This window comes from Trichomonas vaginalis, chromosome II (genome assembly GCF_026262505.1).
Source record: "Trichomonas vaginalis G3 chromosome II, whole genome shotgun sequence".
NCBI lineage: Eukaryota > Parabasalia > Trichomonadida > Trichomonadidae > Trichomonas > Trichomonas vaginalis.
The window spans coordinates 24,194,206-24,222,063 of record NC_067204.1 but is presented as its reverse complement, the minus strand read 5'-3'; the positions used below and the strand labels follow the sequence as shown (position 1 = coordinate 24,222,063).

Below are 27,858 nucleotides of genomic sequence, written 5' to 3'. Positions count from 1 at the left end.
TAACGAAGGATCATTACCAGAGCCAACTGCTTGCTGAGTATTCTCAACTTGGTGCTCAGCAGGAACGTAGTTGGGCATTGGGAGTAAAAATTTGCACTTATGATCTTTAAAATCATTTTTCCTGCTTTTTTAATGCATCGCACGAACTGCCCTTGAACTAATGTTTCACTACATTCGGCACAGTATGTAAAGAGCCTTCCTTTGTCTGATTGATTAGGCTCATTCTCATAATAGCCGATCGTAGTGAAACATTTTTTCCACACTTTGTTTCCAATGTTTCAGGAGTTGGTGGATATTTCGTCTTCTTAAATGGAATCCACTCATCATATACATGAGGATCCCATGCAGTCATAATAAAAATAAAGCTTTTTGAATATATTCAATTTTTAAATGATATTTTCACGGGTTAAATATAAAATAAAGAATAAGATGTAAATTATTAAAATATTTAATTTTAAATTTTGAACCCGTGATAAATATTTTTTTGCATTGTTATTAATAATGAAAAATAAAGCTTATTTCAATGAAAATTGTTCTGCAAATTTATTTCACTTTTGACCTCACTTTTTCCGTAATTCAATTTTTTACTTTTAATATTTTAGATCTTCATAATATCATTTGAAAAATTAACCATATAAAAAAATCAAGTTATCAATTCACTTTTTCCGTAATTCAAAAATCAAAAATATAAATAATATATCTTTTTATCAAATATTATTATTATATTCTATGAAAAATGAGGTCCGGAAATTTTGCGGATTCCCGTAACTCAATTTTACGGAAAAAGTGCAGTAAACTATTCAAAATACGGAAAAATTGGTGTAAACTAATGATTTTACGGTAAAATCACGGAAAGTCCCGGAAGAATATATGTGCCTATATGAAATTATACAAAAATGAATCAAACGCATTTTAAAAGATTGTTCTTGTATTATAAATGCTATTCGCAGATTTATTAGTTGAAGAAAATTACCAAATTTTTGCCGATTTACAAAAAATGATTTACAAAGCATATTTTTATAAGGCTTTAAAAATCTTTAAAATGTGACCGGTGACGGAAATCCATGGTAACCAACCGCGGTTCCCGTTTGGAATGCCATACCTTTCTTGTTTACACTATGTAAGATTTTATGGTCGACAGATGTTTTGCTGTCAAAAAGTTTGTCTCGAATATAGATAGCGAAATCGCTAGACATTTTCTAAAAGATAAAAATTTTAATTTTTCTAAAAATATGTTAGAAAAAAAGTTTGCTGACATTGACAAGAAATTTGAGAATGTTTTAAACAAGAACAAGAGGAAGTTAGAAAATGCTCAGATAAAGCCTATACATGAAAAGTTCTTATTTGCTCAGAATGGTATAACAGGTCTAATTGCACCACCTGGGTCTGGTAAGACTTTCACTTATCTTAAAATGGCTGCACAACAACAAGAACTAGATGAGAAGAACCCATTCTATGAGTTAGTTGTTATTTGTTCGACTTCTGGTCAATTTGACCAAACCGTCAATTCGTTCAAAGATATTATAAAGAAGTCTAAGTTAGTATGTATAAAGGATACTGAGTTGTTAGATTGGATAAAGAAGTACCAAAGAAGAGTTTTGAAGTATAATGCTATAAATGAGTATATAAATTCTAAGTTTAAAGAACCTAATGAGGAAATGCAGAGAATATTAGACAAACACCACTTCAGAAACAAACAGAAAGAGATAGAATACATTTCGAAGAAATTGCAATCTTACGATTGGAAGACTTACCCTCATAGATGTCTTCTTATCTTAGATGATTTCGCCTCTCATCCTTTGTTAAAGAACAGAGAACAAGATATGTGTCGAATTCTTAAGAAGCTCAGACACTTTAACATCTCAGTTGTCATTTGTGTACAGACAGCAAAGAGTTTAAGTAAGGATATTAAAAGAATACTTACTGACATAATACTTTTCCCCGGATTGTCCGAAGACGATTTCATGGAACTTATGAAAGAGTCCATGGCAGGTAAGTTTGACAGACATGAACTATGGGAGAAGTACAAAGTCATACAAGACCCTCATACTTCTTTCAGAATTCATATCTACGCGAACAAAGTTCAAATTGTAAAAAGTCAAGCTTGAAAAATAAAGAGTTCATTTACTCTACTTGTTTGAAGTTGTCAAAATACTCTGTTATTTTTTCCTTTAACAATGACAAATCTTCTTTGAAGGTAAAAATTGTACAACCTTTAATATCATAGTGTGTTTGAGGTAACGTATCTTGAACTATTTGTTTCACATCTTCATTTGGGGTCATTGAAATCGGTAAGTTTTCGCGATAGAACCAATTTCTGTCAGATTTGTAAATTTTAGCAAGGTCGTAAAAGCTTTTGTTGTTTCTTCTGACTAAATGCAACATAACCATATCTCTGTTTTCTTCTTTCTCCAACTCTTCAGTATAAATCATATACTTATAGTTCTTTTCCTTTCCTTTTGGTACCGAACGTGGTATTCTTTTCTGAATGCTTTTGTCTTTTGCTTCAAGCTTGTTTTCCATCTCTCCACGTTCTGCTTTATATAGTTCATCTAACATCATGAAAATATAACAAGCATAACGAGGTGAAGCCCACATTGCTACAGCGTTTACTAAAAGTCTATGAATATAATAACCTTTCAAACCAGGAGCCAAATTCTTGCGATTTTCGTACGGAATCTCTTCCCCGGTTTTCCGAGGGAAGCAATCATATGAGGAAATTCTTCTAAAAGTTCTTTTGTCTGTTGGTTTTCAAACCAATGATATGCTTGCTTTGTAGAACGAAGAGCATTCATTATACTTTGCATTTGGTACATATCGTCTTTGACTGAACGAATGAGTCTCAATTGTTTGTTATACTGTATGTACTCGTATTCTTCATTTATAGCTTCATGGACTATAACTGTTGTTGTGTTCTCTGATGTTGACATTACTGTCTTTACATACAAAATAAAAATTTTTCTTAGAAAAAAATTAGCGTTATTTTTCTAACTAATGAAATTCATTATTTTTGTGCTGAATTCAGCAAAAATATATTTTAGGGTAGATGGTTAGATCTAACCCGATATCTAACCTCATTTCTACCCCAGTTATTTTATAAACGTTTTACATGGTAAACGTTATTTTTTAAATTTTGTGAAAACTCAACGGTTTGACACGTGCCCTAAAAATTATTTTACTCAGAATTTTGTGCTGAATTCAGCAAAAATATATTTTAGGGTAGATGGTTAGATCTAACCCGATATCTAACCTCATTTCTACCCTCATTATTTATAAACGTTTTACATGGTAAACGTTATGAATTCGTGAGATTCTAAACAGTTTTGTAGCTTCTATTTCTTCGCTGAGGATATCAAAAATTTTAACAATGCCGAAAGTTTCTTTATACTTCTTCTTGACATCAGATAAAAGGAAATCGTCAGCAGTTGGATAGTTTTTGTTCAGAAATGCTAACATGTCCATTTTATTTTCTGCTGGTTTTTCTGCTTCTTTCTTTAAGTCTGCATAGTCGTTTCTCATACGTTCTATCTCTTTTACTGAATAGTTATATTTCCTAATTGCTGCTTTACATTTTGAACATTGCGGATTCATTTTTGCGTTATACATTGAAATTTGACCTGCTAGAACAACTAAGGCGTCAATGGTTTTCTTTAAATCTGAAGCAGTTGGTTTTATCTGTTCATGCCATACCTTACCTCTTCTATCTTTATCTCTTCTCTGCCATACACATTTTGCAACTAATGAAACAAAGTTGTCGTATGTCTTAAACTCCCCAGATTTATATATGTCAGAGATGTTCTTATATACCATGTCGCAATCTTTGTCCATAACTTTATGGTTGCAATGATATCCTAGAAACTCATAGTTTACTTTACGTATGAACTTCTTTATTTCTACTGAGTCAGTTGGTTTCACTTCTATTTCATCGAATTCAGGAATAGTGAGCTTTTGTTGCTGGATTTCAGGCAATTTGGGTAAATGGTCAATAATGTCCTGCATGTCATAAAGATATTCTTCATTTTCTTCATCCTGTGCGGTACAGTCTAAATTACTTGTTAAAAGTTCCTGCTTAATTTTTTGTATTTCTGTTCCAAAACTATATGAAGAAGGAATGAAGTTTTTCATCTCTACTAACATAGATGTTGGATTCATGACTAACGAGTTTGGTGCTGTTGTTGTTTGAATTGTTGTTGTGCCGATTGTTGAAATCATATCTTTTATACAAAATAAAAAAAATAAATAAAAATAAAGTTAGTTTTATTTTTTCTATCTTAAGGAAATTCATGAAAATTCAAGAGGGTAGAAATGAGGGTAGATATCGGGTTAGATCTAACCTTCTACCCTAAACATTATTTTTTGGTCCGGGAACAACTTTCTCTCAATTGGAGCTGTAGCATACTCTTTGCGTAAGCGGTTCAGACCTTCTTCGAAGTCTTGGTCTCTCTTCGATTGAGATTGGAATTGGAATTGCTGGGGTGGAGCTTGCTGGAACAACCAAGGGTTGGGGAAGTAAGGCATAGGCTGAGGAGGGTAGTTCGGGAAGCCATGTGGTGGGTAGTAACCTTGAGGTGGAAATTGGTAGTAATTCGGAGGTACTTGCTGGAAACTGAGGTTGCTGAGGAGACTGTTGTGGTTCTTTAGGTTCTCTGGTTTGGGAATGGACTCGGTTGGTGGGACGTCAGTCATCCGTTTGTGGCTTAACCGTCGGACCACAACGATAAAAATCTCTGCTACTAGCAGTACTTTTACTGACAGTAGCAGTACTTTTACTGACAGTAGCAGTACTTTTACTGACAGTAGCAGTACTTTTACTGACAGTAGCAGTACTTTTACTGACAGTAGCAGTACTTTTACTGACAGTAGCAGTACTTTTACTGACAGTAGCAATGGTCGAGGTCGAACCTACCGACGAGGCAATTTACCTAATTGAAATTAACGAGCTTGTTAAAGACTTCCTCAGGCAGAATGTAAAAGGCAAGCTTGTTAACGGTTGGATAACAGGAAGAGGTGCGCTGAAAATCGAAATTGAAACCGGAATTGTCCTACAAATACCAGAAAACACTCCTGTAGACGACATAAAGGAGATGAAGAAAGAAGCTCTTCTCAAGTTCTTTGCCAAGCGTCCTTGGATACTATAGGGTGTCCAAAGGTGCGTTTAGCACAGCGCTCTATATGAGACTATTAAAGGAGATATATGCTGATTATAAATATATAATAAAAAATATGAATATATGTATATGATGAGTATGTTGTATTTTGGCGCCATGCCGGGATATAAAATGAATTTTGAGACAAGAGGCGGTTTCGCGGGAAATTTTGGCGGGATTTTTTTCATTTTTTTAATGAATCATAAAGAAAACATCCTCGCTCTTGCAAAAAAATGCAAAGACTGTAAAAAAATCTACGAGACATTGGTAAAATGCTTCGGTATGGATGCTCCTAGCTATTCCACTGTAACGTATCATGTTAGGATGTATCACTTCATGAACAAAAAGGCGCCCATCATAAAAATTGACAAAAAATCGCCGGATCAAAGAAAAATCAAAGCAATTCTTCAAGCGCTAGATGAAGACCCAAGAGCATCACTCAGAAGGATAGAGGAGATGACAAAGATACCACGTACAACAGTCAGTTATTATCTGCACAATTATTTGAACTACAAACTAGCGTATACACGTTGGGTTCCGCACAACCTTAATTCAGTTCAAAAAAAATCTAGAGTCCAATCTTCGAAAGAGCTCCTCTCTATATTGGGTGCGTATCAATCCAAGAAGTTTCGCTTTTTAGTAACAGGGGACGAGTCTTGGTTTCAATATGCAACAGAAGCCAAAATCATGTGGATCCCGAAGGATGAAAATCCGCAAACATTCCCGAAGAAAAAAATTGACACACCAATGATGATGTTGTCGGTTTTTTGGGGCGTGAATGGCATCATCGCAATTGATATTCTTCAAAAACCTAATACGATGAATGCTCAGTATCTAATTGACAATGTTCTTACTCAAATTATCAATTCTGATGAGTTTGAGAAATCCAAACAACAAAAACAAAAGTTTGCAATTCATTTTGATAATTCAAGAGTTCACAAAAGTCATAAGGTAATGAATTACTTGGTGGAAAACAATGTCAAAGTTATTCCAAACCCAATTTATTCACCTGATATTGCACCCTCTGACTTTTATTTATTCGGCACGCTAAAAAAGAGAGCTGAAGGACGCGAATTCGCGAGTCCAGATGATCTTGAAAATTTTGTAAGAGAGCAATTTGAGCAATTTTCTCATGATGATTTAAAGCGTGTCTTTCAAGCCTGGATCGATCGCTGCGAACGCGTGATTGAATCCAATGGTGATTATATTTAAATAAACTTTATATATATGTAACTTGTTTATTTCTATTCGCAGTATTCAGGTTTGTGCTAAACACACCTTTGGACACCCTATACTTCCAAACAGAGAGAGTCCAATTCCACGAATTATACAAATTCTCAGAGCACTGTTCCACTTCTCTGGTCAACCATTCTTTATAACTACAGAAGGCGACATCCAACCAGTTCAGTAAACATCTCATTTTAACTCACTTTTTTATGTTTTTTGTGAAAGTGTCAAAAATAAATTGTTTTCATGAGTTTTCTACGATGTTAGAAAAAATGTTATTTTCTAATATCTTCACATTCAATACTTTTTCAGCACTTTTCCGTAGTTATATATGAAAGACAATTCGAGATAAAAGTCATAGTACAATGGAATAATATGTTGCACACCATTTGTTGTGAACCAAACTTGAAAGTCAGAGAAACTGTTACTAGGTGATTCGTAGAATTTAGAAGCAAAGTCATAAAGGTCCTTACCAATACATAGAAAACTATTGTTGCTTGAACTGAAACTTGCATGACACATAACATTTTGAGGGTCAAACACGTTTCTATAAACCATCAAATCTGCTGGTGGAAGTATAAATTTAAATGGACCATCTGGTGGTAATGGTTCGTTCTGGTTTAGTAACCGAAGAAATTGTGCCAAGAACGTTTGTCTACTTCCCAAAATAAAAACTCTGTATCTCTTGGAGGGTTAATTTCAATCTTTTGAAATGAAACGGTGGAGTTCATCTTGTCATATTCTAGTTTCAGATAGTATGTTCCATTTAGTAAAGAGTCGTATTTTTCTTGAAATTCCCAATAATATTTGTTCATTTGAGTTTGAAAGTCATCTAGAGTTTTCTCAAGACTTTCGTCTGAACGAACTGTAAAGATTCTCATTTCGTCAAATTTGTCTATTAGACCATCAGGACCTTCATACTGCCCATGAAAATATACTGCGAACATAAATGCGTTAGTTCTATTTGAAAACAAAACTCTTCTAAATCCTATTGCCTTTGCATCTGAAGGACTTTGAAGCCAACGAATTGGATAGTCAAACCTGTATGCTCGGGATGAAATTTCTTCATCTGAAATAGTCCTACCAGCATTTGTAAAGATATAGTCTAACGGTTTTGTATCTGCTACTTTTGTTCTTTGTTTTTCAACCTGAAGCATTTAATATATGTAAAAATATATTGTTTTAAAATGGTATGCCATATAGCTTCTTGAATTTGTTAAGAAGTATTTGAACGTTTTTTCCATCTGTATCTCTAGTGTTTACATAAGCATAGCCCGCCTTAGTAAAATATACTTGTAATTTCCTATAGTTTACGCCGGTATAAAGTAGAAAGAGTCTTGTTCTTCGCTATAGTAGTAAAACTCAAACGTATGCTTGCCATAGTCTGTAATTTCAATTGTTTCATCTTCTAGTTCGTCGACAAATTCGAATACAATATCTCCAAATTTGCCTTTGTTCTTATTGTTTTCAGAACGAGTGACCCAACGTAAGTTTTCAAGTCTATTGTCGTTTCTTATATGGTTTATATGGTCTACAAAAGGTAAATTGTTAGGATTCAGTATAAAATGAGTTGCAATGACAACATGTTTAAGATAGTGTTTTCCACCCATCTTCATATCAGCATATCCGTCATTTCGCTCCCATTCGCTTAAAACTCTTTTTGTCTTTTTGTTTCTGACTTCAAATGACTCACAACAGTGAATTTCATATTTCTCATCTAACAAACAAGTTTCCCAACGGTCTTCTCCAACAAACTCAGCGTACAGTTCAAATAAAATTTTAAAAATGTCACTTTTTTAAAAATAAATTTTTATTTCATGCAATGTTTTATTTCTGTGCCGTCTTCAAGTATACCCCAATATTTCCTTTTCGATATTACATGAACTTCGGAAAATACCTTATCTAGCTTAAAACAGCCCATCTTTTCACTGACTAAACCCATTTCAATGAGTTTGTTGTATCCTTCTTCGTTCGTCATGAGTGCGTCAATGTTCTCATAGTAAACCTTCACTTTGGATTTGACTTCGAGAAGAATTTGTTGTAGTTGTCAAGGACTGCTTTTGCGAACTGAGGGTAAGACCAATGTTCGACAATAGGTTTTAATGTGGTTACTAAGCCACTTTGACCTTGAGTGAATTCGTACTTCAAAACAAAAGGAGAAAACCTTTCAACAAAGTTGTCGACCTTCTCATAATGTTTACTCTTCATCTCTTGAGGTTTCTTAATGGAATATCCCCATGTCGAATTCATAAGCAATTTGAGTGTCATTGCAAGTTTGGGTTTGAAGCTTTCCTAATATCATACAGTTGTTGTATGACTTTTCCAACTGTATAGTTCCTTCCCGGGAACTCACCATCTTCGTTTGGAATTCCAGTCGGAATATATTGGACAAACCTCATGTATGCAGCGTTAAGGTCGACATAGTATATCTTTTCATCTGAGTCGAACTTGTCGCAACCAATTGGTCCAGTTTGTGGAAATTCAAGTGAGTCTCTTATCTTCTGAGAAACTTCTCCTGTTATCTCATAAACATCGTCGAAGCAACCTGTTTCATATAAAACCTTCTGACCTAACTCAGATGCTCTCCAATACAATTTGACGTCAATTGGATGTCTCAATGGAAGTTTGTTTATAGCATCTTGAAGTTCTTGCAACCTCATTGGAAGTTCTTCTGGTTCAGGTTGGTATCCGAACATACCAACCCCTTGTGGAACTGTGTACTTCTTTTGTACTAGAACTTTGTCTGGAACAACTTTTGGTCTTGCTAACAATGAAAAGTTTGTTTCGTCTTTTGGTACAAAAGTTTCTGTCAGCTTGTCATCTGGAATTGGTTCCAACAAACCTTTCTCGAAAAGAATGTTTACAGCTCTGACAATGTTGCACTTACTTTTACCAAAGAATGGGTTTGTAAGACTTTCGTTCAACATGAAGTGGTTGTGGACAATTACAATCTTCAACCATGGTAAGTCTTTGTCAACAACATAGTCGTCATGTGAAGAACCTTTAGCTGTAGGTATGTTGACTCGGATATTGACATTTGCCAACGGTGCAATTTTTGCCAATTGACCTCTGAGAATGTACCTTGTCTTCACACATGATACTTCACTCATCTGTAACAAGACCAGAGTTCCTGAGACATGTAAGAATGCAAGGTTCGTTGACAATTGTTTCAATTGAATTGTAAATTCCATACCTTGTCAAGTCAATGTCAGACTTATTTATGAACGGGAAGTATCCAGCATGTTGTCTGACTGCTTGAGGGTTAGGTTGGTACCATTCGAACTTGACACTTGCAATTCCTTCAATTGCATTCAAAATGTCTGAGTCGGAGTCAACCATTTGTTCTCTCTTTGTAGTCTTGAAAGCGTCAAGAAGTTTTGCGGCTGTTTGTTCATTGCCATGTGCATAGTAAATGTGACCATCCAAATCTGTTATGGTCAATCTGAGATTTGTGTCCTTTCTTTATTTCCGTCTTGAATTGCAGCAAGTACTCCCATGAAGCCTTCTTTGTTCTTTCCTTCGTCAAAGTTTACTGTAAAGGTTCGACCAGAAGTAATTTGACTTCTAACTTCACGATACTTTTCATATGCATATCTTGTTCTTTCCATGGAGCATGTGCGTCTTCACCTTTCCTTTTTTCCTCTCAAAGGATGCAATTGTTCGTCATGTTTCCAGTAGAATCTGGCAAAGCCGTCGTGTCCTTCAACTTGAGGTTCACTAACATCGAAAGGCATGTCCATAAGACGTTCTTCTTCTAACCTCTCTAGTCTGTTTGGATAATTGGCACGTGCTGTTTCCAAATCTAATTCGTAGGTAAGACCTGCCAATTTGTCATAGACTTTTATTGGCTTTCCCTTCCTATATTTAAACTTCTTCGAACTCTCCAACCATATCTTTGCAACTCTGCTTTTATTCTAGCAGACTTTCTGTCCATTCTATATGGGGCATTTTTATAAAATAAAAAATATTTTTTTCTTTTACTTTACATAACCGCCTGCTGCCATAAGTCTTTTGACGCCAACCCATACCAGCTAATGAAGGTTGACTTGGTTTAGTTTGGAAACTAAACTTTGGTTTTGGTTTATCTTCAGTTTTTGGTTTTTTCTTCTTCTATCGGTTTTTCGTCACTTTTCGGTTCTCTGACTTTACTTCACTTGCAGGAACAGTTGTGTCGTCAACATCTTCATAAATATCATATGCCATTTGTTTTTGTTTTCCTTTCAACTTTTTGTGTTTGTTGTAAAGTTTAGAATATTTCGACTCTAAGTCAATGAGATGTTCTATAATGAACTGTTGGTCAGTGAAGTAAACTTTTCCATCTGTTGTCTCGAAAGCTCCTTCAGACTTCAATATTTTATTTGTGAGAGTCTGTTTCTTTTTTGAGATACTAGCCGTTCCATTTCTATGAAAAGTGACTTTATAGTTAGGGTTTGTATTTCCAGACCTGGCACTTTCTATTATTGAATTTTTCTCTTCATCTGTAAGTTCTTTGACAGGTTTTGACAATGGTTCTGAACTTTTTGTTTGTGGTGTCAAATCTACCGTTTCAACTTCTTCGGTCATTTCATCTCAGTAAAAATTTTTAGTTTGATTTGTTTTCAACTGGTTGTTGTTGTGGAGGTGGATGGTTCCTTTAATATATATTCAGTTTCACATGCTGAGCTGACTATATGGTATCGGTTTAAATGCTGGAAGCCGACAAATCCATCTTGAACTCATTTGTCTCAATGCTGCATGTTCATTTCATCCTAGTTAAAAACCTTACATTTCCCAAGTTTGAGGTGGTTGCGGTTGGTTATTGCTTACCCATTGTTGTGCATGGTTATATCCTCTGTTAAAGAATCTTTCACCTTGGTCCATATAGTGTCCTGCTTGGTTATAGTAGTCATTTGCTTTGTTATAATAGTTTCCTGCTTGTCTTCCTACATTGTCCATCCATCCTTGAACTTTTCCTCTTGTTTCAGGATTTGGAATAAGATTTGTTGCATCTCGTGCTACATCCCAACCTTTCTGTACAGTTTGTATAATAGGTTGTGCTTTCTCTTTAAGTATACCTAATGTACTCAAAAATCTTCCTTCCAATTCCAAATGCACCTCTGGCTATTGTTCCCACTGCGGGTAAAAATCTAGATGCAACTCCTGCTAATGCGCCAAATAAACCCATTTCTTATAGGGTAAAAAATGACGAATCCGAACAGAGGACCCCTATGTTTCTAAAGCGACAAAGAAAGCACTCATGATAAAAATCTTTAGTTCAACACCAAATGCTTGGTTTATGGATATCTTGGAAAACATTCCGAGAGTTAGAACAGATGGACCTCCATACTGGTTAATATTTGTTGGTCAAAACACAAGATACTGTGAAGCCATACCATTACAGTCCAAAGCTATTTTAGATATCTTAGCAGCTTTGACAATATTCGTTGACAAATACCATCCAACAAAACTGACATCTGACTGTGAAAGTTCTTTCAAATCAGATGATGTAAAAAACTATCTGCGTTCAAAAAATGTAAACCAATATTTCATTGTCGACCAAAACCATTCTGCTCTTGGTGTCATTGACGGATGTATAAAAATGTTAAGAGACTTAAACCAACCACAAGGTGGTGAAGCAAATGAAATGTCATATGACGACAAGTATAGACACTTCTCCCAGGCAAAGATGAGACAAGTTTTTAAATATTTACAATAACCGTAAACAAAAGGTTTGGGAAACCACTCCCTCGAAGAAATGAAAAACAACCCTGACTTAGAGAAAGACTATATATTTAATAATTTAGTCAAAAGAGACAAACAAGAAAGAATGCCGGGCTTCAAACTTCAGAAAGGTGACAAAGTAAAAATAGAAATACCTAAACGCGACCCATATGAAAATATTATTGACTATGACAACAATGGGAACCCGACAGGTACTCACATTCGTGTTCGTAAAAATAGAAGAAAGTATACAAGAGAATATTATGAAGTTTTAGGCAAACATGGCAAAATGTACACACTGCAAGCAGAAGATAAAACTGCTATTGTCAGACCTCGTTTCAAACTTGTCAAAGTTCAAGGTGGTATACTTTCAAAGACAGTTCCTAACAAATATAAGACAACTCCTGACGAATATGCTAAAGAAGTTGAAAATGACGACTAAGCAATTCTATACCATGCGTAAACTGTCATGTAAGGTGGCATGTATTCTTTACTTTGTCCCGTTGTTTGCGTATATCCTGAAACGAAATGTGTATGGTTTCCTTCTCCCTGAGTGTCACTCCAGTAACAATTTATAGCAAACTTAACGTCGTCTTTAACATCATATCCTTTACCTTTTGTCATTCCTGACCAATCCCAATATCTATGCTTATGCCAACCTGCTTGAGATGTACTTAAATCTATGTAATGACTGTGTGCAGGTAAATTTTCACCTGAAATCGTTTTACTTCCACCTGTTTCCTTTGAAGAGTTTGCACAATACAAAAACCTGTCGACTATTTGTTCCCATGCACCAACACCAAACATTACTTGAGGACCTCTTGCATCCATAGATGTATAAATAGAACCTACTGGGTTCATTAAATCAAACATATGAGATATTATAGGATTGTCTCTTTTGAACTTAAAATATAGTGCAACTATTTCAGGTTTCTTCTGGTTTGTGTCAGAATATTTTTTATAATATAATCTTATGTTTTCAGGGTAGGTAAAATCTTGACTATAATATTTATTTCTGTCATCTGTATAATAATATACTATTCTCGTTTTTTCTATTGCATTATATCTTTTATATCTATAATAATCTAAATATAATGTTAGCTTTTGTTCATCTACATGTGGTGTTCTGTCGTCATCTCCATAGTCATAATAATGTGGTGCCGGAGCTGGGTCAGGTAATATCATATCCACCATTTCATAAACTCTTAAATATTTCTTTTGTTCGTCTCCATATAAGTTTAAGTAGCAGTTGTTGTCTAATGGAACTTTAACTTGTGTACCATCATTCTTTTTATAGCTTACATACATTTCATTGTTATTTTTCGGAATGAGTTTATGCCGTGTACCATTTTTTAAGGACTGTACCAACTGCCATCTAAAATATTTATTTTCTTCATTGACAGAAAAGTCACCAACAATAGTTTCAATATTTTTTGTTCCTATCAAACTTTGGTATATTTCATTGACATATGTTTTATCTGCTTTATTTTCAAGGCTAACGTTTAAGTCTGTTATTTCAGAAGATGTATGTGTATGTCCAATGTCACTTTTCCTGTTTAAGGTTTCTTGTAAGTTTGTAATATCAGATATAGAATGTGTATGAGTCTTATCCGCTTTTGTCTCTAATGTTTCCTTAAGACTTGGTATTTGGTTAATATAATGTATATGAGTCTTTTTAGAATATTCGTTTTCAGCTCTTGTCACTTCACTTGACATTTTATTGTCAACATATGTTTTGTCTGCTAGTTCAGGATGAGTATGTTCTTTTGTTGCATAAGCATTGTTAGCTCTTTCTTCTTCTTTTGCTATTGCATCGTCTACATATTCTTTGTCAGCTTTGTTGTCAACATCTGCTTTCAAAAGAAGTTCATTTATAGGTTTCTCGTTTAAAGTTCCTTTTGTTGGATTTATACAGACAGTATTGTTCTTATTGTCTTGAAATAGAAACTCATCTGTCATTGGGTTTATTGTCAGTTTTAAGTCACCCCCTTTCAATGACTCAGATATCTTAGAATGGTTTGAAAAGTTTGTTGTGTTCTTATTTAGAGCTTGCATAATGAGTTGTCGGTTGTGTTGTATTTCTCTCATAGATGCTGTTTCATTTGACATTTTTATTATAGATAAAATATGCTTCCAATAGAAAAAGAAAATTCTAGAGTTGCTACAACTAAACCATTAGATGAACTTTTTACTAATGTCGGTCAAAAGTTTGAGACAGATACCGTAAAGCATGAAGGCTATCGTTTTGACTACCCATTAAGATGGTTAAGAGACCCATCTGTCACAAAAGCTATTGGCTTTCGAAGAGTAAAGTTTGTGTCTGTAGAAGATAAAAGTTTTCCATTTATTGTAAGGTTTCATATAGATTATACATCTGAAGGGCAACGAAAAAGGTGGGAAGAAATTGAGCTAATACAAGTTGACCTCTCATCTTCTCTACAGGCTGCATTAAAAAATATAGAAGATAAAATAAATTCATGTTATGCAAAATATGCTGATGAATATGCGAATACCGATAGCACACTTTATGTGAGAATTGTATATGACAAACAAAATTCACAAGTGTCATTTCAAATCTACGAAGACAATTCAAATAAAGACGAACAAATATATACAGAATTCACTGCAATGTCATGGTATTATTTGCAAAGAATGTTAAATCAGAAAGTTGAACCTCCTTTAGCAAATATCTACAGTCGATATGCAAGAGATGAACCATATTTATTTAAAGATGTTTTCGACCCAGATGCTATTATTGTTCATGCTTCATTTTCTGGCGCCCAAAACTCTTTCTTATGCTTGGCAAATGACTTTTACGAAAAACCTACAAAGTTATACGAACCACCAAGTGGAAGTATTTCAGACTTTCAAGTACGGTTTACTACAGATGGAAGAAAAAGAATAATTCCATTATACCATGCGTTTTACTTAGAACTTAGTTTCATATACAACTACTATCGAACGATAAAAATATAACTTTTTAATATACCGGTTGTGGTTGCCAACTTGACTGTGGTGCAGGTTCAGGCTGTTGTATTACAGGAGCTTGTTCTTCTGGTTCAGGGTCTTTAGGTATAATACCAACAAACTGACCTACTCTTTTACCAATATTTTTGACACCGTTCCATACTCCTCTTCCGACAGATTTTATTCCATTCCATATACCTCTTCCAACATTTCGAAAGAAGTTTCCTATCTTACTGAAGAAACCCATTTTACTATATGTAAAAATCTAATGTCCGCCTAGTCTCTTACGTTTCCTTCTGAGTTCCATTGCATTCTTTAACTGGAGCTCATACATTCTGTTTCTCCTCTGGTAGAAAACATATTCTGGGTCAACTCCTGTGTTCGCGTCATCTGCATAAAGTTGTTTATATCCCACTTCAGGGTTTGTATAAAACTCTTTCCATCTCATATTTGCATACCATGGTGGCAAACCTAACGCAGCGTCATTTGACATGGCAGTTTGCATTTGTACATCTGTTGGCACTTGACCATAGTTTGCCATTGCAGTTTGTATTCTAACTTCATTTGGAATATTCTCTGGGTTTGGTTGTCCAGGTTGCTGTGCATTCGCTAAGTTCTGTGCGTCCATTTAATATTAGATAAAAATATCTCTTACGAGTACATATACTGAACATTTGCAGGCATTGGTTCATCTTCATATTCTCTGTACTTTTCTGCCACGTCAAATAAATAAATGACACAATGGAAAAAACCTAAAACAAGTAGTCCTATTTCAAACCACATTTACTTACTAATAAAATTTCTTTGTTATGACACTTTCTCCGGTTTATAGGACCTCTCTCATATTCTATCTTGTCATATCTAAACTCATAGTCATGTATGTCCTCTAACCATCTCATAACGGTTTCCAAACCACTTTTATCGGATGTAAAGTAAAAGCATGGATGGTTATGTATAACGTCTAAAGTTTCTAAAGAGTCTCTCAAAGTCCAGTCTACTTGGTATTGAAAACCCCATGTGTTATAGAACGGCGGGTCCACTATAAAGAAAACATTTTCCTTGTCTTTATATTTTTCATACAACTCTGTCCAATGACATCTCACAAACTCTATACCCTCAATATATTTTTCTATGTCCTCTTTGAAAACATTTGTATAGTTAAGATATAAAACTTTTGACATAAGTGTTTCAATGTCATGAACTCTTATAGAACCACTATATAATAGTCTAGCAGATATACTATCCCAGTCTATATATTCTGCTTTTTTCAAAACCTCTCTCACAATATTTTTCTTATCTAATGGTATACGTTCCATTTTACCTATCTGAATCTTTTCTTTCAACTCTTTCAATATATTGTTTGTGTCTGGAATATGTTTGAGACGGTCCATATAGTTGTCGAAATCATTGCATATAATCTTTGAGTCTGGGAATATTGTATGACATAAATGGGATATATAGAAACTTCCACCGAACAAATCTACAAATGTTAGATCATTCGGTAGTTTCTTAAGTTCTCTCAATATAATATCTTTACATCTACTCTTATTTCCAAAGAACGGTAACGGAGGTTTTGTAAAATTCATTTATATATAATAATAAAAATGTTTTTACCCGAAAAGTGATAGAAAAGTGACAAAACATGAAAACATATATAATTTGTGAAAAGTGACACATTATATAATGTTTTCGACCCAGAAGAAGGCTTCTTCCCAGAAGCAATGGAGGAGGAAGAAGAGGAGGAGGAAATACAAGACTCTATCCAAGAAGAGTCCTCCAAATTCACACCAGAAGACTAACAATTTTCCGAATAAAAACTTCATTTATACTAAACATCTTCGGGGCTAGAGGGCGCAACGCGCCTGGAAGCCCCACTACCTTTTTGATTACATAATAATTAAAAATTGATAAGGGGATAATAAAATTTAGATAATGAATAGAGGACTATATTATGATCTTTTTTAATAAAAACGAATTTTATGAAATGTATTGGGCAACAATTTTTAAATGCCATTAGAATTTTATATCAATTTTTTACATCTCACTCAGAATTTCAGTTTGTAAGGAAAATTTTGGGAAGCTTTTATGTTAAGTAAACAAGCGTAGTGATATTTTGAAGAAATGTTTTTGAAAGGAGAAGACAATATTGATATATGATATAGATATAAACAAACCAACTGTTATTTATACAATTAGTCTCAACGTACTCTTTTAATTTTTCTGAAAGTTCTATATTTAATATGTTTAATTTAAATTTATTTATTTTATAAAGAGTTAAAACGAAATATTAACTAATGAAAAGTGCATATTGAAAAATAAAATTCAATCAGTTTATTTCAATTTGTTCATGTTCTAATTACAATATTCATGTAGAGGCATTTTCATTTCTGAATTTTCAGTGTGATACAATATTTTGAAAAAATTCAATTTCTAAGTATTTAAATACTATTTAATTTTTTATTCATAATATTCTTAGTTATAACATATTTTTTTATAATTTACTTTTAATTCTTGACACTTTTTCTGCCCACCAACATTATAACCTAGCAAAATTGATATCGTATCATTCTACTAGCACTTTATTTTCTGTGAAGTTTTCTAATTCAATGAGTTGTCATAAAAGTTATTGCTTTACATTGTACTATTATAAAATATTAGTGGCTTCATTAATACAATCTTATCTATATTTGCACACATATTTTCACTTCGATTAGGCTTAATAATGTCTATTCACTTTCTTATTTGAGAATTTCCAACAAATCTTTCAATTCTTTTGAAAACCATATCTACCTATATAATCATACGACTGGCTATTACATTTTCAGGCTAAAATTTTCTCTGTTGATTTTGTCAAAGCGATCTCTAATCAAACTTCCATTATATCTTTTGTTATCCAATTATCTTCATGCATATACATGATATATTATTAAAGTTAACTTTTTTGCAGAATTTTTTACTAAAAAAATCTGCCAGCTAAAAAAACAGTTATTTCCCCTCAAAAAATGGCAAATCTGGTAGTTTTGGGTATCGCCCCCATCTAAAATGAGCATTTTTTTGACACTCGAGTGTCAAATTCAATGTATTGGCTCAAGAGTGAGGTTGATTCCAGACTTCAATATGAGCAATTGAATCACATATGTGATCCCGTGTTAACCCATATGGTTTTGTCTGGATCTCAAGAAATCTTATCAGATAATTTCATTCAAACTCAAAATTTCGTAGAATTAGTATGGTAACATTCATTCCTTGCCCAATTCTATAATGCTCATTCATTTTTTTTATTGGTAATAAACTATTTTACGAATTCTTTATTTCGCGTAAGGAATTACGAGTTTACACTGCTAGAAATTCTTTGTCATTGTAAATTATGTAATTCTTGTACTTCAAATTAGAATCTAATTTTTTATAATTTAAATTTTATCATCTTCACTCAAATTCATAAAAGCATCACAAACCACCTTTTAGAACCTTCGATACGACATTCTACAAAACACTTTTTGTTAAATTCCTAATATACGAATAAATGCAAATTTTTCCCATTTTTTATCTTATTTAAACAAATATTACTTAATGTAATCTTATCTATACTTCGAGAGTATTGTATATTTCTGATTGCTTTGAGATAAATTAGGATTTTAAGCTCAATTTGGATTTGAAATTTACCACAAAATTGCATTCTCAAATAATTATGATAATGAGTGACATATATGATAGTAGTCTAATTCAAAAATTATATTCTTTTACTTTAGATTATAAATAAAAAATATTAAAATTTATTAAGCCACTATATGAAAATGATGTAATAAATGATATTTCTATATAAAATCAAATTGATTTGTCGATTTAATTTTGACTTAATCCATACATTCTCGTTTCAAAATTAAAATATAAGTTAATTTTTAAAATTTTTTTCCAAAAAAATTTTAATTTATAAAATTTGTGGCTTGCCCACTACACTTTGATCTATCCTTTTTAGCTTTCGTAATTTTTTTGGAAACACCAAGCATGCAATCAGACAGAACAGAAGAGGCTCCTAGATAGCATACCCCACGCCTACTCAAGATCAGCAACAAAAACAAAACTTTTTCACACATTATTCAAATCATTCACCCGAAACTACAAAAATTCTTAAGAACTTAGCGACAACACATATACAAAAACAAAATAAATACAAAATTACCTCATAACTTTCGAAACAACCGACAGAAAAAACAAATTTTGCAATAATAGTATACAAAAGAAAAGAACAAAAACAGAAGATGAGAAGAACACAATAAGAAGAGAGGGAAAACAAAAGCATTCGGCGCCAGATCAAAAAAATACATGTGCCGACTTGGCTAGATTATACTATTCAATCTCGAGCTCAAAGAAGAAATCGAGACTCGAGCTTGAGGGAGATAAAAATATACTAAGTAAATTACCTATTTGTATCATTGTTGTTTGAATAAACTTAATTTTTAGTCTTAAAAACAATTTTTTTAAAAGCTCATTGAGTGTCAAAATAAATTGTAAACATCACAATTTTTTATGCCTTCCAAAATTCTTTTTAATCCTTGTGCAATCGCATTAAAATCATATGCTATTTCTATATTAAAGTTTTCATTAATTTTTAGGAAATCCGAAATTTTGTTGCTTCCAAAAAAAGATTAAATTTATGATATATCGAAAGAGAATCAGAAATAGAACATATATTATAGGTATGAGACAAAAAACGGAAGCCCCATTCAAATCTCACGTTTCTGCCATTAGCAACCCCTAGAGTGCGGTACATTTTAGGAAAAATGACATTTTAACTTTACAAAGTTTACATTTGTAAAATGACATTTTTGCCACTTGTTTGCCAATACCAAAAAAAGTTTGGCGCCAAATCGCAAAAGTGTCATAATCTCATGGTGGACCACAGCTGGTGTTGCCGCCGACTATCTACTTGCTGGGATGCTACGCAGCCTTTGATCTGGCCAATCATAGTGCTGTTCCATCCACATCAGCAAGTGATTTCGGCTGGAGATCTCCAATGGGTCTTCCATGCTAGGATAGCGTAGCTAGGCTGCGTAATTGTTGTGCTTCTGGCGATATTAGTTATACGTTATTGCTCTCATGGACTACAGTACTACTCCCTGAACCCTTGAGGGTCATGGATGTAAGTTTACTCGAACTGGGCAATGTTCATTCCGAAATCTCTCATCAAATGAGAGACTTAGTAATGAGCATTGCCTTAAAGTACTCTTACTACTCTTTCCTAGTTCCCAAAAGGCCTAGGATTCTGTAAAAAAGTGCGGAAATTAAAAACCACAGTTTGAGTACTTTCTGAGAGTCTGTTTGTCAGAAAGTATACATTTGTAAACTTTCTGACACTAAATTTTTTAGTCCTTTCAAAGTTTTTGACAATGTCAAAAAGTATACATCGGGGCTCTCAATTTTCCTCTCAAACGGCGGTTTTTTAAAAACGCTCGTTTTTTCATCGACCTTATAATAATCAATATTCTTTTCTACCAGGGCGAATCTCTTAATCACTTCTAATCAGGGAATTGAATTCTTGTAATATCTCATACCAAGAATTCTCCAAAATCATCAACAATTTCTCATCTGTACTACTGGATTCGCCACGGAGTTTTCTCGTTCCTATAATATCATTTAACAATATCTCATATATGCATAAGATGTTGCTAAATAATTTATGAAAAGGATTAGCTGCTATCATAATTTTAAGACAAAAGGCAGGAATGGCAGAAAATGGAGAAACTTCACTTCAGTTTGAAACATTTTTATCCTAAAGGAAAAAATGCTTGAAGAATAGTGCCTATATGATCTAATCAATAGGGCTCATAGAAAAACTATTGCAATCTTTGAAAAATAGTAAACATGTACCCTCAAATTGAGGGTATTTTGATGTTAAATCTTGCTATTATTGTAATCAATAATAAAAATAATCAAGTAATATTCCGAAATTATTACTCTAGATAATGAAATACAACAAAATGAGGAGAAATGCATTGTAGAAAAGTATATGTAGTATAACATGACTTTTTATATATAAAATAAAGATAAAATATTATACAATTAACTGGAAATCTTTGAAAATTCCAAAGATAATATTAATATTAAATAAATCAAGGCATTTTTTCAAGATCTACAACAATTACTGTAATATTATCACAGTTTAGGGCGGAGTATGTTGCATCTCTTATTCTTTGAGCAAAATTATTTGCATCTTTTGCTTTTTCTGACAAAGAAATAATATCTTTCACTGTTAAATGGTCTCTTACAGCAGCAGAAAGAAGTAGCAACCATCTTCCATCCTTCAATGAAATTTTTGTCGCATTTGTATTTATTTCTTTCGAATAAACCTCATTTCGACCAATAGACATCGTTGTTGGGCCAGAGAAAACTCCGTATGACCTATTTAACGAAACTCCCAACTGTGGTGTACCGAATACTAAAGTAGATTCAACTTCAAACGTTGAAGTACCAATAACTAAAGCTCTTATGTTTCCAGATGCACAGAAAATAGCATCTTTCTTATGCATTAGGACAAAAGCGTACTCAGGAACAGAGAATTTGTTATCAATCGAACCAGGATTCTTCATTTCCGACCAATAGCTTTTCTCAACAGCCTTTGCAACACGGGAGATAACAATTTCGTTTGTAATGTCATCTTCTTCGAGAATTTGTCTGACAATCTGGTTCGCAACGAAAACATGGGATTTGTCGTAGTTCCTTCCATCAACAATGCCATATAAATTAATTCCATTCAATAAAAATGTTTGTGCAATTGCGATATCTTCTCGAAGTTGCCGGATTCCAAGAGTTGAGGCATATCCGCATGCTGTATCTGGATTGGAGTAGCGAATGAAGTAGTTCTTGTCCAGTTTCTTCTCTGGAGAACAAACAATCAGCCCTGGAGGAGGAGATTCTTTAAATGTGACATTTGTCGAGGACAAATCTATTTGGGAAAGCTTGGGGAAGTTAGACAAGTCTAATTGAGATGAAATACGGTTGAATTGAAGCTTAAGAATTCGGAGATTTTCGAATTTCATTTCGGAATTAAACTCAATTAGCTGATTACTGCTTAAATCAAGGTATTTAAGCATTTGTGTCTTATTCTCATGAGGAATTTGCTGGATTTTATTGCAAGAAACGTCCAAATACTCGCATTCAGGAATATCTACTGGAAATTCTGTTAATTCATTATCATTTAGCATTAATTTTTTAACAGTTGGCAATGATGGAACAATAGATATATGGTTATGTGACAAATCAAGCTCTTGGAGGTCTTCAAGTTTATAAATTATTTCAGGAATTTCCGAAATGTTACAATCTGAGGCTAAAAGGTATTCTAATGTTGGTGGGAGTCTTTTTGGAAGACGCTTGAGCTGATTTCCTGAAATTGCCAAAAATATAATTTGAGATTTTCCAATTGATGAAGGGATTTTTGATATTCTGTTACCGCTAAGGAATAAATATGCTAAATTCTGTAATGCAAATAGTTCTCGTGGAATTTCTTTAAGCTTATTATTAGTTAAATCAATTTTCGTCACAAGCTTTGAGAAAGATGTCATTTTGATAGTTCTAATACAGTTCTGAGATAAAAAGAACTCAGATGCCAAGTTTGGAGAGCCTACATTTGGAATTTCAGATAATTGATTTTTCATACATAAATTTTTTCAATTCCGCCGATGCTAGGCAAAGAAACATCCTCCAAACAGTTGTCCTGAAGTCTGAAATGAACCAAATATGTAGGAATTTGGGATTGATCAACAGTTTTTATGTAATTATGTGAGAAATCGATAATATTAACAGTAGAAAGCGATTTGATGAAATCAGGAACTACTCGAAGTTTGTTATATGAAGCTTTTAATTCGATAATTGTTCTTGGTAAATCTGGTATATCAGGGAACATGTTAGAAGTGATATCTAGGACTCTAAGTTTCGGAACTACGTTACTAAGAGCTGGTAATGTTGTCAATTGGTTATAACTTACGTCAAGAATCAGTAAAATGGGAAGTAGACTTAAAATGTTAAATGTTATCATCTGATTATTGGAGGCGCAAAGCTTTTTCAGCTTTTCTAATGATTGTTTGATTTCAATTTGATTAATTTTGTTGTTATCGAGAGTTAAATTGGTAATAGTTTCTGGACAGACAGGGAATTGAGTTAGATTGTTGTTTCCGAGATCCATATTTTCTATTTTTGACTTTTCAAATCTGATTGTTGAAAGTTTATTTCCAAATAAATTAACTGTTCGTAATGATGGCATTTTGTTTAGCAATGTTCCAATATCAGTTAAGCTGTTATATGAAAGATCGAGAACTTCAAGATTAGAATATGTTAAAATTGCAGAAACAAGTGGCGGAGGAAGCGGATATAACTATTTCGTGATAAGCACAGTCGCACTAGGTTTTTCAGATCACTTGGTAGCCAAGGAATAAAATTTCCTTTTAGGTTGATTTCTGTGCAAGGGAGTTGGACATTTACATAGTCTGGCAATTCTTTGACACCTTTATCGATTAGTTCAATTACAGGTCTCTGTATAAATGCCCGAACAATTGATTCTTCAACACCCATTTTTTTATTCACGCCTGTAGAATACTATTCTTCAACTTGTTGAATCTTTCGTGTATAAAATGTCTATTTTTAATAAAAATGTCCAAAGCAATTGACTGAGGAAGCTTAAATTAAGGCCAATCTGAAGCTACCATTAGAATCAATTTGATTACCCCAACATTTCGAAAATAAAATTAAGTTTGATATGAATTTTGATTAAGTTTATATCAAACGAAATTAAGAGGTGACATTAGTAAAGTCCAAATCACTTTTTTTGTTCAAATAATATTGTCACTTTTTCAAATTGTATGGACTATAAAGATGATGATATTCTTAATATTCAAAGGGAAATCCCTATTAATGAGAAGCATTATGAACTAAAATTCAACCAATTCAAATCACTTTATGAACTAGCTCAATCACATCTAAATGATAAAAATTATATTTTAGCTTGCAATGTTGCATCACGTCTGTCAATCAAATTCATTGAAGACCAAACATATATAGATTATTTAAATGATGTAATGGCTTCTAAAATGTGCTTAGAAATTTTAAATAATTTATCTGTTGAAAATACTTCTCAAGAAGTTGTATATCTTATATGGTTTTTTGAAAAAGTGTTAAGGTATACTCAGATTGAAGAAGAAGAAATTGCAAATTCCAACTTAATTTCAGTTTTGATCCAAGGACTAGATAAGGAGAGAGATGTTTTGTATTATGTTAAAGTTTCATACGAGATGCTTTCCAGTTTGTTTTATAGATTCCCTTCACTTTTGGAAACTTTTTTTGACTGCAATGGCATTGAAATGATGCTAGAACACAAAGAGAGGATTGAATATAAAGATGAAGATATAATACTTCGAAATATTGGCTTTATTACAAATATAATAATTCAAAATAATCCTCCAAAAGAAATTGCAGAAAGATTGAGCGAAATCATAACTATCATTTATGGATATCATATGTATGACATTGGATCTCAAATTATTGCTTCTTATCTTGATAATTTTCCAGATATGATCGAATTTTTTATCGAAAATGATATTTTCGAAATAGTTTTCTCATCGTTACCTTATATAAATGGGAAAATATCCAAAATACCTAGAGAAACGCCAATTGGTGAAAAAATGCAAAAAGATTATGAAATTGATAGAAAATCGATTATTAATTCATATGCAATATATAATATAATCATCTCAAAATTAGATCCATCAATGGTAGATAGAATGATAACAACTTCTACTCTTGAAGAGTTTATTTCGTGTGCAACATCAGATATATGGGATTATTCCATTTATGCAATCAACTTTCTCACAAATTATTCATCAAGAGATCCATTATTTGCTAGGAATTTGTTTGGTTCTAATTTATTTAGATTTTTCATTTCAAACTTGGAAAGAATACCAGCGAAAATTAGGCTTTCTGCCTGCAATCTAATACTTGAAATTTTGCATCTACTATTTACTACTGATGTGATCGTAATCGAGGATCAAATTTGGAAATTATTGATTGATCTATGCTCGGATGCAGACGATCAAACAATAAATAATAAATTAATATGCATATTAGACTCAATTATCGATCAAAATCCTGCTAAATTTGCTGAATTTGCTGAACAAATAGATGACCTTGAATTAGACGAAGAACTCTATTCAAAACAACAACATATTCTAGAATCAATCGCATCTATCGAAGGTTCCACTAATTATTTTTTTGTTTGATATAAACAGACATCACATTGCCTTATATTCTTATGAAAAATATCTTTGTTGATCCTGAAAATCGTTGTTCGATATAAATAGTCATAACATTACCATATGTAACAGGATATGGGATGGCCAATATCTTGAATCTATATGAAGATGCTGTAGAATTCTATTCAAAGTTTTATATTATCCTAAATTAACTAGATTAGCAACCATAAGCGATATTTTATTATTTAGAACCTTGATAGATACATTCACAATCCAAAAAAAAGCACAATATTTACTGACATAGAAAATATCTTTGTTGATCCCAAAAATCGTTATTAGTGTGATATTAATGTTATTTTTATTCGAAGGATAAGAAAACGCGAATATTCTGGAAATCATGGAGAAACTGAAATTGTTGTGCCAAAATTCATTGTGATACTAGCTGTTTGTTCTTTTTCTACTAGTTTTTTTACAACCATCCGGCATCCTCTCAATTTTGTTGACACTCAAGATGTAAATCATAATTTTCTAAGGTAAAAAGTTAGTGTTTTTGGTCAGGAAAAAGTTATTATGAATCAACATATAAATAAAGATTTATTAATAAAGTTATACAACTATTTTCTTCTCAACAATTGATCTTTCAGCTTCTTTATCCTTCTTAATCTTAAGATAGATAAGAACAATTATCACTCCTATAACTATAAGTACAACTAGAGTTACTATCACAGGAACAACAACATTTTTCTTGGATCCTTTATTAAGCAAACCCATTTCGCTCATATCAACTGGATTCATGCCAAGTTTGTTCAATCTTGATCCTTTCTTAATTGAATAATCTCCATTCTTGAAATCGGCGAAATCTTTCTCTGTTGCATTAATATAGTTATTAATGAATACTTCTCCAAAAGTATATGATCCATTGACATATTCTTGATTCTTGAATAAAGCTGCATTCTTTGGATAAATAAAACAATTATCAAAAAACAAAGGCAGAAGGTGGAATAAGTGGAAACTCAACAGTATTATTCTTGTAATACTGATCAATAACAGATAAGTTAGGGTATGATGTTATATAAGGAGGAAGATTTCCTTTGACTTTTGGATTATCACGAATTGTATAGAATCTTGGTCTCAAGAATTTATGGAATGTTTGAGTTCAGCCCAAGCTCTTGCATCAACCCACAATGCAAAAGTGGCATTTACAATTATATTATTTCTCGCATGGTAATCTCTTCCTCCTCCAAGCCATATTGATCTACCAGCATTCACTAATATATTATGTGATATATTTACACCACTTTCACAATCATCCATATAAATTCCTTGGTGTATCTCATTATTTGGAACTAAATCATCAATATAATTGTATCTAATTGTGTTATTTCTTGTTACGTAATTCATACCAGCGTAAAAAGCTGATGTTGGGAATGGAGATTCAAATATATCAGAAATTTCATTATATTCCATCATTATATTATTTCCAGAGAAAAATATTGCGTGTCCAGCTCCATGATGAATATAATTATGTGATATTGTTATACCAACACCTTCAATCCTAAACGCTGGTGTAAACCCATTTCTACTCATGTTACAATACCAATAAACTTCGTTGTTTATAACTTTACAATTTGAATATTTTAGAGTATATTCATCATGAGCTGAATCAACGACAATGGCTTGGCGCATTGTATGATGGATCTTGCAGTTTCTGATTGTGTTGTTATCTCCTAGAATATAAATTCCAACATTTCCAATATTTGAAATTTCGCAATTTTCAATTACAACTGAATTGCACCAGTCAAAGTAAAGTGCAGTACGAGGTGTGAATCCAATACTTATATCTTTAATAACAATATCTGTTATGCCACGAGCTCTAATGATAGCATTAGAATGATTTGATAAAATAATTTCGGTTTTTGAATTAATTTTCCCGAAAGGATAAAAATAAAGGATCATTGTACTATTGTCTATATAGAAATCACCAGGATATCGAAGTTCTTCCAAAATATTATAAAATACTAATTTTGCATTTTTTCCTGCTTTTTGAGGTTTCGCAAAATAAACTTTATGATTGTCATAATCTATTTTAGAAACACTTCTTAAGCTTCCTGTATAATCATAATCCCAATATCCCACGCCATATATATTTGGATGAAACTTCCACGTATAAACTCTGGGATCATTAATATCTACACCATCTGATATTGCAAATGGAAATGGACCCTTGTTAGAAATGTTGACAAAAGTAGAATATCTTGGATAATGTGCAAGATTCATTTGTTGTTTATCAATGTAAAGATGATTGCTTGATGAGTCGTAATTTATAAAATATCCAATTTCCTGAAATGGCAATTGACTTGTAATTCCATATTCTTTTAGATTTATTTGGTAGACTTTTTTCCTCACGCTTTCATCGAGTCGTTTAAGAATGCTTTCATCTTCAACTTTCTTAAAATTACCAAGCTTCACGCCGCCAACTAAACGAGCTTTTCCTTTACCATCAATTAGGGTGTGGTTTTTCTTAATTATAATAGGTTCTGTGATAAAATTCAAGCCTGGTTTGAATGTGATTTCATTAT

At 32.8% G+C, this 27,858-nt stretch overlaps 11 protein-coding genes and 6 pseudogenes across 17 annotated transcripts, besides 2 other annotated features; 5 read left to right on the top strand and 12 right to left on the bottom strand.

The window, feature by feature from the left end:
- Positions 1–13,751: part of a mobile genetic element that runs on past the window's edge.
- TVAGG3_0601010 (protein of unknown function, DUF4106 family) lies at positions 1,413–2,108 on the top strand (the record flags this gene model as incomplete). The annotated part of the gene is made up of 1 exon (XM_001296793.1): positions 1,413–2,108. One exon carries the CDS (start codon positions 1,413–1,415, stop codon positions 2,106–2,108), a length of 696 nt encoding a protein of 231 aa, XP_001296794.1.
- TVAGG3_0601000 (uncharacterized protein) lies at positions 2,125–2,559 on the bottom strand (the record flags this gene model as incomplete). Its single annotated transcript, XM_051239771.1, has 1 exon — positions 2,125–2,559. The coding sequence occupies one exon, from the start codon at positions 2,557–2,559 to the stop codon at positions 2,125–2,127; it is 435 nt and encodes a 144-aa protein (XP_051097595.1).
- TVAGG3_0600990 (KilA, N-terminal/APSES-type HTH, DNA-binding family) lies at positions 2,640–2,930 on the bottom strand (the record flags this gene model as incomplete). The annotated part of the gene is made up of 1 exon (XM_051239770.1): positions 2,640–2,930. One exon carries the CDS (start codon positions 2,928–2,930, stop codon positions 2,640–2,642), a length of 291 nt encoding a protein of 96 aa, XP_051097594.1.
- Positions 3,271–4,212, bottom strand: TVAGG3_0600980 (organellar and viral DNA polymerase type B; the record flags this gene model as incomplete). The annotated part of the gene is made up of 1 exon (XM_001296792.1): positions 3,271–4,212. One exon carries the CDS (start codon positions 4,210–4,212, stop codon positions 3,271–3,273), a length of 942 nt encoding a protein of 313 aa, XP_001296793.1.
- Positions 4,330–4,686, bottom strand: TVAGG3_0600970 (uncharacterized protein; the record flags this gene model as incomplete). Its single annotated transcript, XM_051239769.1, has 1 exon — positions 4,330–4,686. One exon carries the CDS (start codon positions 4,684–4,686, stop codon positions 4,330–4,332), a length of 357 nt encoding a protein of 118 aa, XP_051097593.1.
- Positions 5,136–6,439: a mobile genetic element.
- TVAGG3_0600960 (Mariner transposase) lies at positions 5,232–6,359 on the top strand (the record flags this gene model as incomplete). Its single annotated transcript, XM_051239768.1, has 1 exon — positions 5,232–6,359. The coding sequence occupies one exon, from the start codon at positions 5,232–5,234 to the stop codon at positions 6,357–6,359; it is 1,128 nt and encodes a 375-aa protein (XP_051097592.1).
- TVAGG3_0600940 (uncharacterized protein) lies at positions 7,186–7,531 on the bottom strand (the record flags this gene model as incomplete). Its single annotated transcript, XM_051239767.1, has 1 exon — positions 7,186–7,531. A coding segment is annotated over one exon (346 nt), but the record flags the coding sequence as incomplete, so codon positions are not given.
- On the bottom strand, positions 7,557–7,984 carry TVAGG3_0600930 (annotated as a pseudogene). Its single transcript has one exon. A coding segment is annotated over exon 1 (428 nt).
- On the bottom strand, positions 8,254–9,070 carry TVAGG3_0600920 (annotated as a pseudogene). Its single transcript has one exon. A coding segment is annotated over exon 1 (817 nt).
- On the bottom strand, positions 11,136–11,538 carry TVAGG3_0600910 (annotated as a pseudogene). The gene has a single exon. A coding segment is annotated over exon 1 (403 nt).
- On the top strand, positions 11,650–12,516 carry TVAGG3_0600900 (annotated as a pseudogene). Its single transcript has one exon. A coding segment is annotated over exon 1 (867 nt).
- A 520-nt stretch (positions 13,752–14,271) lies between the features above and the next one.
- On the top strand, positions 14,272–15,050 carry TVAGG3_0600880 (uncharacterized protein; the record flags this gene model as incomplete). Its single annotated transcript, XM_051239766.1, has 1 exon — positions 14,274–15,050. A coding segment is annotated over one exon (777 nt), but the record flags the coding sequence as incomplete, so codon positions are not given.
- Positions 15,051–15,054: 4 nt separating this feature from the next.
- TVAGG3_0600870 (serine threonine-protein phosphatase family) lies at positions 15,055–15,288 on the bottom strand (the record flags this gene model as incomplete). The annotated part of the gene is made up of 1 exon (XM_051239765.1): positions 15,055–15,288. The coding sequence occupies one exon, from the start codon at positions 15,286–15,288 to the stop codon at positions 15,055–15,057; it is 234 nt and encodes a 77-aa protein (XP_051097589.1).
- An 18-nt stretch (positions 15,289–15,306) lies between these two features.
- Positions 15,307–15,669, bottom strand: TVAGG3_0600860 (uncharacterized protein; the record flags this gene model as incomplete). Its single annotated transcript, XM_051239764.1, has 1 exon — positions 15,307–15,669. The coding sequence occupies one exon, from the start codon at positions 15,667–15,669 to the stop codon at positions 15,307–15,309; it is 363 nt and encodes a 120-aa protein (XP_051097588.1).
- A 4,458-nt stretch (positions 15,670–20,127) lies between these two features.
- On the bottom strand, positions 20,128–23,818 carry TVAGG3_0600850 (annotated as a pseudogene). The gene has a single exon: positions 20,128–22,600. A coding segment is annotated over exon 1 (2,473 nt).
- A 75-nt stretch (positions 23,819–23,893) lies between these two features.
- Positions 23,894–25,840, top strand: TVAGG3_0600840 (armadillo (ARM) repeat-containing protein family; the record flags this gene model as incomplete). The annotated part of the gene is made up of 1 exon (XM_001298270.1): positions 23,894–25,306. The coding sequence occupies one exon, from the start codon at positions 23,894–23,896 to the stop codon at positions 25,304–25,306; it is 1,413 nt and encodes a 470-aa protein (XP_001298271.1).
- A 45-nt stretch (positions 25,841–25,885) lies between these two features.
- On the bottom strand, positions 25,886–27,556 carry TVAGG3_0600830 (annotated as a pseudogene). Its single transcript has one exon. A coding segment is annotated over exon 1 (1,671 nt).
- Positions 27,557–27,858: the final 302 nt, after the last annotated feature.